General features: G+C 44.8%; 1 protein-coding gene across 1 annotated transcript in view; it reads right to left on the bottom strand.

The window, feature by feature from the left end:
* Nucleotides 1–14,204, bottom strand: part of HSPA14 (heat shock protein family A (Hsp70) member 14) — a 29,186-nt gene that overhangs the window by 2,221 nt on the left and 12,761 nt on the right. Inside the window, exons 8-13 of the mRNA XM_019543672.1 lie at nt 10,377–10,538; nt 8,954–9,109; nt 7,554–7,656; nt 5,609–5,824; nt 4,756–4,929; nt 2,647–2,717 (exon numbers count right to left, since the gene is read on the bottom strand). Of these exons, the coding sequence (XP_019399217.1) occupies nt 2,647–2,717; nt 4,756–4,929; nt 5,609–5,824; nt 7,554–7,656; nt 8,954–9,109; nt 10,377–10,538 (882 nt within the window). The remainder of the gene's footprint in view (nt 1–2,646; nt 2,718–4,755; nt 4,930–5,608; nt 5,825–7,553; nt 7,657–8,953; nt 9,110–10,376; nt 10,539–14,204) is intronic.

Here is a 14,204-nt window from a genome sequence, read left to right on the forward strand (position 1 = left end):
ATTTGGTGACCTGGTCGTAGAAGGCCACCAGGTTGGTCTGACAGGACCTGCCGCTAATGAACCCATGTTGGTTGCCCCTAAGCATAACCTCCCCCGCTGGCCCCTCGTGGACATGTGCTAGGATAATTCTCACAAACAGCTTCCTCATGATTGAGGTAAGACTGACTGGCCTATAGTTTCCTGGGTCCTCCTTCCTCCCTTTCTTGAAGATGGGAACCACATTGGCTCTTTTCCAGTCCTCCGGCACCACACCAGAGCACCACGAGTGCTCGTACAGCCGAGCCAGGGGTCCCGCTAGGATCTCAGCTAATTCCCTCAGCACTTTGGGGTGGAGATCATCCAGACCAGCCTGTTTAAATATGCCCAGTCCCTCCAGAAGTGCTGACTAAAGAATAGCCATTTTAAAAAGAGGAACACCTTTTGTATAGAAAAAAGTTAAAAAATTCCAGCTGCTTCTCTTTCTACTTCTCTTAAAATCCTGACAATTAAAAAAAAGGGGCAAAAAATAAAGATGTTCTAAGAATTTCCCATAGCAGTCAGAAGCACTATCATCATAAAAAGAAAGATAGATTAATGCATGCATGAAAGCTTAATTCACAAACATGTGATCCTACCAACATTATCCCATAAAAGTTATTGAACCAGCCTTATTATAAAAAGAAGGTGTCAGCCACCAATAGTTGAGTAGTCAGCCTCTGAATAAAGTTATGGCTAGAAAAATGGTCTCTCTGAAATAACCTACTAGTATTCTCAGTTCATCTCATTTTCTCCAAGGAAACACCAGCAGTAGTAAGATAGCTGAGAATTAAGAAACTATAAAACATCCAAATTCAACAACCCTTCCAAAGCACTGCCAAGACATAACATTTAGTTTAGCTGTTAACAAAAGATTTGCTTAAAGTACTCCAACACTAAACTGCTCACTGCACTGTAACTCCTCAGGAAGAGGCATGAATGTTGCCTTGGTAACATTAAGTTGGTTTAGTCTGAATTCAAGACCATTAATATTTATTAATCTGTGCTTCTTAAATCTGCTGGTGAAGTAGTCTTGAATGGGTTTAGTATCTGGGTTAGCACCTTTTTACAGTTTGACAGATTCACCATACTTAAATTCCTTTAGCCGTCAAGAGCTGTAACAGAGGATACTTTAGAACAGGACTTTTGCTATTACTTAGAGCAGAATCGTTTATCACTGGCCTGGAATGACTCTCAGAAGGTGTTTTATATAGATCCCTCTCCCTCTGTATACATATAGAGCTCCGTCTCTCCCTCTCATATATATAGCTCCATCCATCCATCTCCCTCTCCCTCTCCACAGACCCATCCCTCCCTCTTCCCTCTAGATCGATCTCTCTCTCTCTAGCTCCATCCATCTGTCAGGTACAAATGGCAACGGTTCCGCATGCACACCCTTGCCTGTGCCCCAACCAGATCACTCGAAACCCCCACTCATGAGAAACTACCCTTGGGGGAAAAAAAGCCTGGTACCATGACCATGAAGAGGTCAGGTGCCCAGAGTAACTAACTAACTAAAATGTAACTAATAGTGTAGTCTCAAAATTAGCCGACTCAAATGAAACTGTAAAATCAAACTGATGTGCCACGCTCGCCCTCTTGTGACCAAGCAGGCTCAGTACCACACAAATGAACCCCCACCCCATTGGGCTGGGCTGACAGGAGGGAAAAGCCAGTGTTGAAACATAAGCAGCGGTTTGTAGTCATGACTGGCTGACTCAGAGTAAAACCAGATAAGAAAGTTATAAAAAAACTCCCCCCATCCTTTGTTTGGGGAGACCACTATTCCACCGTAACACGAGCCGGACTTGATGCTACACCCCGGGGCCGATCACCCCAGTGTCTCCCGCTGAACGATCCCCTCCAGCGTAAGTCCCCGTGTTCTCCAGAGCGTCTCGTTCCGTATCTCCTGACGTGCACCTGCTCGTAACCAGCTGAACCGCACCTTAAGATGCGTGCCTGCCCTCTCTTCTAGCCAGCTCATCAAGGGGAGTGAGTAAATAAAACTTTCTTTTGCTTAAAACCGTTACGTTTCTGACCCTTCCTCCTCCTGTAAATCCAGATCAGTAACGAACCGGAGGGTGCTGTACAGCCCCTCTCTCAGTGCATGGGACACCATCCATCTCCCTCGATCCATCCATCTCCCTCTCTAGATAGATCCATCCCCCCCCCCCCAATGGAACAACATGATCAAGGAGTGAACAGTGGCTTTTTAAAAACTGGTTTTCTTTCTTGTTCAAATAAAATATTCAGAAACTGTGATTCTTTAATTGCTGTGTCCCACTGGTAAGCAAAAAATAAGATCTCTTTGTAACTGAAATTAAGAGCCATATTTCTGACTTGGCATTAAAAACAGGATTATTTGACTCTGACTTGTAATTTCTCTAGCCAGAATTTTACTAATATTTGTGATAAAGCAACCTGACCTTCAGGGAAAAACCCCTCCCCCTGCAAATCCCAGAAAGTCATCCCCACTGTAGGGCAACACTTTCAGTAATGAAACAATGCTACTTCTACTACAGATAGTTATATACATACATTTTCAGTGACTTTTCACAAGCAGAGAGAAGATGCGTCTCAAGTGTAACAAGTCAAAGACAGCAAGTCAAAAGAGATAAATGTTTTTGGTACCTTTTCATAGTGAGAACAGTCAATATGTCATGCAGCCCATCTTCCTTTTTATCTAAATCCTGAAGCACGATCTGTTTAGAAAGAAGCATAAATTGAAATAATCAAAACATATCCGTGCTCATGTGGACACGGCCAACGTTTGCTTCCCTGGAGACAAGATGCAGTGGCACGCCTTGTGCTGCTGCTACTTGTCCCCAGGGAACGCTCGTGCCACGCGCCCTCTGGCGCACAGTAGATTACTCTGGGTGGGGTAGTACCGGCCCCAGCAGCCTTACCTGGGGTCCTGGAGAACTCATGGAGCTACAGCATGACACTCCTGCAGCTGGGAGCCTGGCCGGCACCTGGAGCATGACTCCAGTGGCAGGCTAGGCTCTGGTGCTACATGTGCCACCCCTCTGTAAGGCACAGGTATTTTTGACCCCAGGATCTCCAAGGTCAATCCCCCTCCCCACTGTCCACACTGCAAGGTAGTAGCATAGGGAAGGCCTGAGTGTACAGTGTGGTGGCAGCTCAGATGGGTCTGTGGTGCCACATACCATACATCTGTGCTCATCGGGACGTGCCTATTATGTGCACACAAAATAGAATGAGCATTAGACTTCAAGAAGTCTGCACTGAAGTTCTCTGCTCTTAAACTGCGTCTTTGCTTATTTTGCTACTCTTTACAAAAGGCTGAAATCCTGCCAGGCCACCCCTCCAACATAGTAATCCCTGGGCACGTCTATACATGCAATTAAGGTACAGCAGTAAACTTGGCATGGTAAGCACCGGAGTTTATTGCTCCTGGATGCGCCGTTTAAACGTGTACCCAAGACCACAGCACACCGAGCTGGGCTGAAGCAGCCTCCACTGGCCGGGGATACCAGGGGTCAGCCTGCCAGCCCAGGGATGCCCTAACCTGGCTCAATGTGCTGTGGAGGGTCTGGCTGGGGCTTGAGGATGCTTCTGTGTGGGGCTAGCTGTGTGTTGCTGCAAAGTAAAAAACAGTGCAGCTGGATAGTACTTCTATTTACTGTAGCCTAATACGGCCACACATGTAAACACTGAGACGTTTACTGCAGAGCGAATTAGGCAGCTTCACAGTGAAGTGTCTCGTGTAGATACGCCCACTGATTTTCAGGATTTCAATCATCTTCCCATAGGAACGCCATTTTGCAAAAATAATCTGGAAGTCGTAGATACAGCAGGTAGATTGAATGGTCCTCTTTTCAGAATTTGTTACTGGTAATTTAACATATGGAGGGCTGTAGAACAGCTTGATAATGCAAGTCCACCTATCCTGGAAATGAACAGGGCACCTACAGCTGCTGCCACTGACCTCACTGGGAGCTGAACATGTTTATTTCCTCAGGACCAAGCTCCCTTTCCATGCCCAACTTGTTGCAACCCTTTATCTCTTGCTAAAATGGAATGGAAACTTCAGAGACAAACTGTCAGTAGTGTGCAGAAGTTCCTTTGGAAAGAGCTATTTTTTGGGGGTGGCACATTTTCCACCATGGAGGAATTCTCCATGTGGTTGTATAAGATCTGGTCATACCTCCTTCTGAAGCACATCAATGTTGTTCCAAGAAGGTTGCCTTCCATCTATCTCCTCCTTAACCAGTGACTATCAAATAGACTTTATGGACTGAGTACCATGTATATTACAGTGATTTTTCATATTAAGATCCTATCTAGCCTACATGGACTTTACGAGGTACTGTGGCATTTTGTATACTATTGGCATCAACAGTCCTACCTGAAATTCTCACTTCTAATGCATTAAGCTGCTGGGATGGTGTGTCATGCATCAGCCTAGAGAGGACTGTTTCCACAGTGCTATATGAATAATTTGCAATAATCTGGGGATTCATACATATATACAAAATAAAATCTGGGGATTCAAGGTGAGAAGGGTGCTAGCTGAAAGGTTTATTCCATTTTTAGGATTATTCTTCTTCAAACTTTAGTGATATGTTTATGGGAAGGTATTCAGAGGCAATTTTCAGAGATTTCTGTAGAACCTAATATAAACACACAAAACAGTAAAAAAGGTATTCTGTCGATTTACTGAATTTCCAAATAATTCACATCTCGAATTTGAAATGAACTCACTGTACATGCTCTCACCTGTGCAAATTTGTCCTCCTCTTTTGCAAGGCATTTCCCTATAGATTCATACAGTTCGAGGCATACAGAGGAATTGCTTCCTGGGGCTTGTAGTGTGTGCTGCCTTCGTGCTGGCAATGGGGTCCCCGATGGAAACAGTACTGTGAATGTGTCAGACCCCGACTCATCTACTCCCTAAGAAAGAAAGAGTTAAGTGCTTGTGCCAAATTGCTGCACTTTAGGAAAGAGATTCAGTTTCAAAGATTATAGTTTATACTGACCCATGTTAGTCTGAAATCAGAAGGAAGGCAGGGCAGAGTGGCACTTTAGAGACCAACTCATTTGGAGAGATGCAAGTAGGAAAAAGCTTACTTAGTCAGCCATCGCTTACAAAAGGCTGATGCATCTCTGAGTTACTTCCCAAGGTGCCATTTTGCCCTGTCTGCTCAAATAGGGCCATCACTTTTTTTTTTTTTTTTTAATTAAAAAAGGACAGGTATTTATACAGTAGCTCTCTGAGAAAAAAAAAAATAAATAAAAATCAAGAAGAAATTTAGCTAAACTGTAATGTTTGCTGTTACTGCAATTGTATCTACAGCATTGTATTTGAAGTATAGGATATACTGCAAGTGCACAAGGCTAGTCTAGATACTGTACTGTACTCAGTGGCCTTGGAAGCTGGTCCTGAAGTCAATGGAAATAATTCTATTGTTTTTAAAAACAGGCAACAGATAAATGTCCTAAGTTGAATGACATCACAACACTAGCTGATTTGCTAGCAGGTTGAAGAACACTACTCACATCAATAAATTGGCCCCAAGAGATACTTTACTACTACTGGAGCTGAAAGTCATATAATAATTTTTAGTCTTACCTTCACAAGAATATCTTTTGCAGAACACTCGATAGACAGTGCTTCCTCCTCCAACAAGAGGTTGTCTCTCCCTAACAGGATTCCCGCTTCTATGGCTGCTCCGATGGGAATGACCTCATCTGGAGAAATCGAATTCAGCAATTCCACAGTTGGGAAAAGGTCTTTAATCAGCTGTTGGAGCTTTGGGATTCGCGCAGACCCACCACACAGAACTACCTAGAAAAGATTAGTTCTTAATTCACTTCTTATAGTTCTACAAAAGTGTTGGACAGAGAATTACACTGATGTTTAACAACCTAGGATCATGGCAATGCTAACAGTAATTACTAGGTATGCAAAAGCATTATTTTTGTCTGGCTTCTTAAACGTTAGTATTTGACTGAAAAGGAGAGAAGAAAACAGCTGGCAAGCACGAAGTCCTTTCTGGAGGAAGAATCTCATCTGCTCAAGAACCCTCAGGGGAAAAAAACAAAACAACACAAACAAACAACCCCCCCCCACACACAATCGCTTACATACACAGCAGTTACATTCATTTATGAATTAGATTAACTCGACTTCAAAGTAGCTATTTCCATTAACACAGAGATCAGGAGTTCTGGTGCAAAGCACACACAGTATATTTAATACTATCTAGCCATTCTTCTTACATGTCAAGTTTAACTTTTAAGTTTAAAATTCAAATTTTCGTGTTATGGTTTCCTGATTTCTCGCTATTTCTTTTTATTCCAGATTTTTTTTTAAATGAAGGACTCGTGACTGCACTCATCCTGGCTCTACTGTAGCTTAGTTTAAACTGAGTACATCACAGAATCTCTTGATGTGCAAGTTGCCTACAGTTCCTCTTCAGGATCAACCCTCACTGCACTGAGAATTTCTGCTGGTTGTCAGTGCAAACCATGGTTTCAAATAAATCTTTTCACTCTAATAAGCAACTACACAGAGATCATGTGTAATACTGATTTCGGATTCTGAAATAGCATCAAGTCATTATCAGTACTGGATAAGTGTTTGACTTATTAGCTTACGGTATTTGGCAGCATTGCTATAACATAGCTTGGATCATGCAGGTAAGAGGACAGTCTGATTATGGAGTCTGGCACATGTGATAAAATGTGATTGCTTATTTTTAAAGTGCAAATTACAGAAATCATTAATACATGGCACTTTGCTTACCACTCCACAGCTTTCAAGCACTTTACTTAAAATTTTGGTAATTTTGTATTTAGAGTAACTTATAACCCTGTTTAAACATGGGAAGTGAGGCAGAAATGACTTGCTCAAATCCAAGTAAGACCTTAGTTTAGAAATCCCAAGCCAGAGCCTAATCCAATGCCTAAAGACAGTGGGAATATGCCACTAGCCTCAGCAGAAGTTAGAATAAGCCCAGGTTTCTTAGTATTTTGAGGTACAGCATTTTAAATCTTTTAAAGGAAATCATTAGCTACAAGTTAATTTCAATGGTCCAAAACTGAAATCTATGAAGATATTTTAATAAGAGATTGTATGCCTAGACTAGCATCTAGGCTTAAATTCAACTTCAAAAAAATTGAGTTTGATCTCCTTGGATAGATCACTTCATTGTTCTTGAAATGCTATATAAAACACAAGTAAGCTTCAGATAAACTTAAGACTGCAGATGTCTGCTTTTTTCTTTTTTTCAAACAAATCTAAAAAGTGTTGCTCAGGAGATTAATTTTTCCTTGATGTGAACACAACATCCTTTGACACCAATGGAATTACACATGTACAGAGGAGATTAAGCCTACATCATTTATAAAAACAGTGTGTAGTAACCAGAAAATGCTTAAGATAGTCCCAGCTCAAGTAATTAAACAGCAGATGGGAGCTGCTTTGCCAAGTATTTGAGAATACATTCTTCAGACACTCTTACAAAAAGTTAAAGCACCCATGAAATAAAAAAAAAAAAAATTTCAAACATTACCTTATTAATGTCATCTGCAGTTAACCCAACTTGTTGCAGAAGTTTTTTAATGGCTTCTATGCATTTATTAAACAGCGGAGAACAAATAAGTTCAAACCTGGCCCTGTTAGAAAAGAAATGAAGTGAACAAATTTACCTTTCGTCCTTCAAAAGATTGAGTGGTCAATATAAAAGTCTAATCTACAGAATGGCCACTATCAATGCCTGGGAAAACTAGGAGTCCCAATATCCTGGCAGACAGAAAATATTTATTTTTCTGAAAATTACTTGGTGCTCATACTTAACAGTCTTGACGGCTTACATAAAAAGAACCATTTTCCATGTAAAAGACATGGCAACAAATTAATAGGCAAGACATCTTATTTCAAAAAGGTGGAACATCAGTATCTAAATTTTAGTTTTAACCTGGAGCCTCTTGCAAAGACTGAAATGAATTGGTTCATCTCTGTGGATGAGTGTTGATTAGAGTATTCAGGGTCCTTGACCAGCCTCTTGCTTTATGCTCAGGAGCAAATAAGATTGTGAAGCGAAAACCAGTAGGCAAAACCACCCAATCCAACCTGGATGGGAAGATTGGCCCAATAAGTGTAAAGGAAATTTCTGAAGAAAGTTTTAGTTCACATCACTAGATTACAGAAGTCCAAAGTGAATTGACTGTAAGCCATGCTGTGGCGTATTCCCTAGTGTGCAGGCAGATAACACCGTTTTGCTTTGGCGTGAAGGAGCAGCAGCAGGCTGAACCATGGAAGCAAATGCTGAGAACCTCCTCTCCTTTATTTCACTAGAGCTACTGATAGTTCAGGGTACAGTCCAGAAAGGTAGCCAGATCAGTAGAAAAGGAAAGGCTCTGGGAAGCAGCAAAGAAGGGAAGAGATCACCTCCATCCCAGACCATACAATTGGGGAGTAAAGAAATAGAAGACTTCTCCCCCATTTCACAGCTAGAAAGGTGGGAACTTCAAGGATTTACCCAACTCCCATGACATAGGAACAAGTGAAAGACTGAACAGGGTTAAAAGATAACACCCAACAGCAATTTCAGAACTTACTCTACAGCAATGAGGGCTGGCGAGATCCCCTTGATTCCACAGACAGCATCCCCATACCTTTTGTATTTCTTTTAATTTCATTTCTCTCTCTAGCAACAATACCATGCCAGTGCCTACTTGACTCACTGATAGTAATCCTACTGAAGACGATGGAAGCATTTGCATTGCTAGAACTGCTGAATGTTGTTGCAGGGAAGTAGATTTTAATCCTAATACACTGTCCCCCTGAAATTATGTCTGTCTCCAAACTGTCAAGTGAAAAGCTACCCTAAAAATAAAGGAAAATTCTAACACACATACACACAAAACAAAACCAAACAAACAGAAACTATTTCTAAAGAATTAGCCTTACCTGGACACATTACAATCAAAATCCAAACCGTCATACAGCGAGTCTACAAAACAGTTTGCACTTCCCAGAGTTGACAATGAGTGCTTTGCAATATCAGCACTGTTCATTAACTTCATCATGGCTCTCGGATTTTCTCTGATATCATGTTTGTAACCCCTGTATCAAAAATAAGATTTGTCATTTAGAGTGCCTGGGAAAGTCTAGTCAATATTATTGCTTTCTGAAAATTAGAAGTGAACAATTGGTCTCCCTTCTGCAATAAAGGTATTTTAGATGGCATGCAATACAATAGGGTATTATTCAAAATTTACAAATAAAAAGTCCACTTCAAATTCAAATAAGAAGGACAAAAGGTTAATCTATTATTTGAATGGTGGTCTATGAGCAAGCATACTGAGCAAATTCCTATATTGTTATGTCAAGGGGTAGTTAATTTTTTTTTTTTTTTGAACTTCAGGTTCTCGACTATTCCTAACTATTGCTCAATAAAGGTTTCTGCTCTCCCCCAAGAAAACTGGACATCTTACACTTTTGTTACTTTTCACGTGTCAGAGAATGATCAGTAAGAATGAGCAGGTACCGTGGCATTAGTCAGTATAATCCCATGCTCCCTTCCCTTTTTTTGTTTTGTTTTGTTTGCTTCTTGATGAGTGCATTGCACAAATCACTTTCACAGGATTATGTTCTCTAAGAAGTATGCTAGCAGAAAAGAAAATGGGAGGAGAAAAGGCGGGTGGGAGGGACTGTTACATTATATCTGCTTGCTCCATTTAAACTGTACAAAACAAGGGTGAGCAAAATCGAGCCCACCGTCTGCTGGTCTAGAAAAGACCTCTTGCAGCAGCATGAGAGGTGGCAGTGTTAGCTGCTGTGGCTTTAGAAGTCAGAGCAATCCATGTTGCTACTGCTTCGCCACTGCCAAACATCCAGCCCGCAGACCAATGCCCATGCACTACGTCCTCTGGTCTGTGCGCCCAAATGAGTTAAGCACCATTGCTCAACACACCAAGGATTAATAAAGCCCATTTTAATGTCACTGATTATTTATTTATTTATTATTGAGCCTTAAATCAATAAACCAATTGAGCTGTACTGGATTGGTCTTTCAAACTTCAGTTCAACTCCAAAACCACTAACACTCAAAACTTCAGTTCAACTCCACACTAACACTTGCTCCAAAATGACTAACACTTGCTCCAAAATCATAGGCTTGTGACCACTGTTCTTAGGTCTAACTAAGAGCACATCCCAATCATGTTTAGCTTGCACAACCTGGCAGAATAAGTTGGCTGGTTTCAGACTATAAAGCAAATAATCCAGTCTGTAAAGTTAAAGAAGAAAAGAAAAGAAAAACCCCACCAAACAGTTCCAACAGTAATAGAAACTTACATGCATCTGTACCTGCAGAGTATCCAACACTTACCTCTGAAATTCAGATGCTAGATGTTGTGCTAAAGCTTCTGTGAAACATACACCTCCTATACCATCATCTGTGTTTGTGGCAAGAACACGATATATTCCACTATTTACTTCTATGACCGTGATAGAAAGCGATGTTCCCCCAAGCTTGTAAACCAACACATTACTGCCATGCAAAAGAAATTTAAAGCCAGATAATTAAACTGAACATGTAGATTACTTAATACTTTCTTTATAATTATACTTAGAAACATAAAAGTAGGTTCTGACAGCACATTTAAGAGCAGCTGCCTATTGTTAAACACAGAATGTACTTGGCTTAAGTCCTTTCTTAAATACACAGGGGGCAAAAAGAAGGTACCGGATAATGTGGGGCCCCTGCAAGACACGCTAGGAAATCTAGTCGTCACACCAGACGACAAAACTAACCTATTTAACAATTTCTTTACCTCCATTTTCCTGAGCAGGGACCAGATCAGCCCCCCCCCACAGGGACCCCCTCAGGTCCCAGGAGAGGCGCACCCAGACCAAGGGTTAATAAGGATCTAGTCAGGGAACTTCTGGAGGGACTGGATGTATTTAAAAATCAGCAGGTCTGGACGATCTCCACCCCTGAGTGCTGAGGGAATTAGCCGAGGTCATTGCGGGACCCCTGGCACAGCTTTACGAGCACTTGTGGTGCTCTGGTGTGGTGCCAGAGGACTGGAAGAGGTCCAACATGGTTCCCATTTTCAAAAAAAGGGAGGAAGGAGGATGCAGGAAAATATAGGCCAGTCAGTCTTACCATGATCCTGGGTAAACTTTTTAAGGGTTATCCTGGCACATGTCCACGAGGGGCCAGTGGGGCAGGTTATGCTTAGGGGCAACCAGCATGGTTTCATTGGGGTAGGTCCTGTCAGACCAACCTCGTGGCCTTCTATAACCAGGTCACCAAATCCTTAGATGCAGGGGTAGCAGTGGACGTAGTCTTTCTGGATTTTCAGAAAGCCTTCGACACTGCCTCTCACCCTGTTCTCATTAAGAAACTGGGGGACTGGTGTTGACATCCACACAGTCAAACAGGTTGCTAACTGCTGGAGGGCCATAGCCAGAGGAGTAGTGGTGGATGGGTCATTTTCAACCCGGAGGGATGTGGGCAGTGGGGTCCCCCAGGGCTCAGTCCTCAGACCTGCGCTGTTCAACATCTTCATCAGTGACTTGGACGAGGGGGTAAAAAGCACCCTGTTCAAACTTGCTGACGACACTAAGATGTGGGGGGATGTGGGCACACTAGAAGGGAGGAATAGGCTACAATCGGACCTAGACAGGTTACAAGGGTGGGCGGATGAGAACAGGATGGGATTCAACACTGACAAGTGCAAGGTGATGCACCTGGGGAGGAAGAACCACCACCATAGCTACAGGGTTAGAAACTCCCGTCTCTTCAGTGCAGAGGCAGAAAAGGATCTTGGAAATCACTACTGATGCCAAAAATGAACATGGGCTGACAGTGTGGGGAGGCAGTGAGGAAGGCCAGCCACACTTTGTCACGCATCCACAGATGCATCTCGAGCAGGTCCAAGGAGGTGATCCTCCCTCTCTATGCGGCACTGGTCAGGCCGCAGCTGGAGTACTGCGTCCAGTTCTGGGCGCCGCACTTCAGGAGGGATGTGGACAACATGGAGAGGGTCCAGAGGAGGCCACTCGCATGATCAGGGGGCAGCAGGGCAGGCCCTGTGAGGAGAGGCTACGGGACCTGAACCTGTTCAGCCTCCACAAGAGAAGGCTGAGGGGGATCTAGTGGCCTGTTACAAACTAGTCAGGGGGGATCAGGCATTGGGGGAGTCCCTGTTCCCTCATGCACTACCAGGAGTGACAAGAAATAACGGTCACAAGCTGGCAGAGGGTAGATTCAGACTAGACATCAGGAGGTGCGACTTCATAGTCAGGGCGGCTAGGATCTGGAACCAATTTTCAAGAGAAGTGGTGCTGACTCTTACCTTGGGGGTCTTTAAGAGGAGGCTAGACAATTACCTTGCTGGGGTCGTTTGATCCCAGTACTCTTTCCTGCCATGGCAGAGGGTTGGACTTGATGATCGGCTCAGGTCCCTTCCGACCCTACCAACTATTGACTATGAATGCTATAATTAAGGTTACAGGCCTCAACCAGACAACCAAGAGAGACACTTCGCTGCCTCATGGGCTGCCTTCACTATTTGTAAAGCTCTGCATAGTACCTGGGGTGCAGACAGAAGTGCAGCTCTCAGATTTAACTCAGAGCAATTTTTTGCAAAGTGTTTTGAGTTACCATATTATGCTGGACCAAACAGAAATTCACTGCTGGTCCCAGGGGAGGGGGAATCTAGCTGTGGGCTGGGAGCCTGCAGCCAGGTTCCCACAGGAACAGCCAGGGCTCTACCAGTGCTTGCTGTTTTCAGAATGGGAACTTGGGGGGGGGATAGGGGGGCTGGCAGGGAGCAGAGGAAGCTTGGCTCTTGGGGTTCTCCAGTTGGTGCTGAACGGTGGGGTGGGTGAACTGGAGCCCAGGGGGAAGGGACTGAAACCCCCCAGACTGAACTCCTATTGCCCCCTTTCACTCCCCCCATCCCATTCTGACAACAGTGACAAGCTGGGAGCGCTGCAAACACAAAAGTTACAAAAAAGTTTCTACATTCTGAAACATCAGACGTAGCTTCCGGCACTCAGGAGCTAGGAGCAGCGGGGAGAGGAAGGACATGGGCACACGTGTGTGTCTTACACACACGTGTGCCCCCTTACTGGACCCGGAGCAGAGGCGAGAGCAGCAGAGGCGAACGGAGCAACAGCGGGGTCAGCTGATCCTCCCAAGATAAGTGGGGCGGAGGGACCGATGCAGCTGAGCCAGATCCAGAGGGGAAGCCCCCCGGATCCCTCTTAGCTGAGATGGTAGAGAGCCGCGCTCCTGAGCCGCGCAGAGCGCGCAAACAGGCGTGGTCTGTAAGAGCGCGCCGGCGTTCACACCGGAGGGTGAGCAAAAGGGGCCCAGAGGCTGACTCCTGCTAGCGCGAGGCAGAGGACCCGAACTCAGCTAGAAACTCAGCAACTCCTACAATGGTGTTGACACAGAGTGCTGCCAGGGCCCCTGCCCGGGGGGTGTGACCTTCCCAGGGCTTGTCTGAGGCCTCCACCCAGACGGATCCCACGGGGGGGGGGCTGGCGTCCCCTAACCCCCTGGCCTGCAGGAGCTGCCCAGCAAGGCCTGGGGGGCAGGGACTGGGGGCTCCCACACCCGTCCTGCAGGCGCCCGCCTTAGGGCCCTGGAGGCGCAGGTGAGGGAGTTCCAGGAGGAGGTTAGCAGGCTGAGGAGAATCCGAGAGGCAGAGGAGGAAATTGCCAGGTATTTTCTTTCCCTGCAGGGCTGTGCGACCAAAGAGCATGCACCTCAAGAGCCTTCCACTGCTAAGTGGCAGACGGTCACCTCCCGTGCCAGGGCTGCTCGAAACACGGCAGCACCAGTTCCTCCAGTCCAGCTGGAGAACAGGTACGAAGCCCTGGCAGCCCAGAAGGAGGAGGAAGGAGAGGATGAAACCGGGGAGGAGGCAACTCCAGGCTCACTGCGTTCCGTGCAAGCTGAAGGAGGCAAGAAGGCCAGGAGGACGCGTCGCGTGATCGTCATTGGTGACTCCATCCTGAGAGGTACGGAGGGCCCCATCTGTCGCCGGGACCCCTTGGCACACGAGGTCTACTGCCTACCTGGAGCGAGGATTCAGAACGTGACAGGGATGCTCTGAAACCGTAATCCGGCCCACCGATTATTACCCCATGGTCCTAGTCCATGTGGGCACTAACGATGGGGCCAGGAGGAGCCCTGATC

This window comes from Crocodylus porosus, unplaced genomic scaffold (assembly GCF_001723895.1).
Source record: "Crocodylus porosus isolate Cpor-Errol unplaced genomic scaffold, CroPor_comp1, whole genome shotgun sequence".
Taxonomy (NCBI): domain Eukaryota; kingdom Metazoa; phylum Chordata; order Crocodylia; family Crocodylidae; genus Crocodylus; species Crocodylus porosus.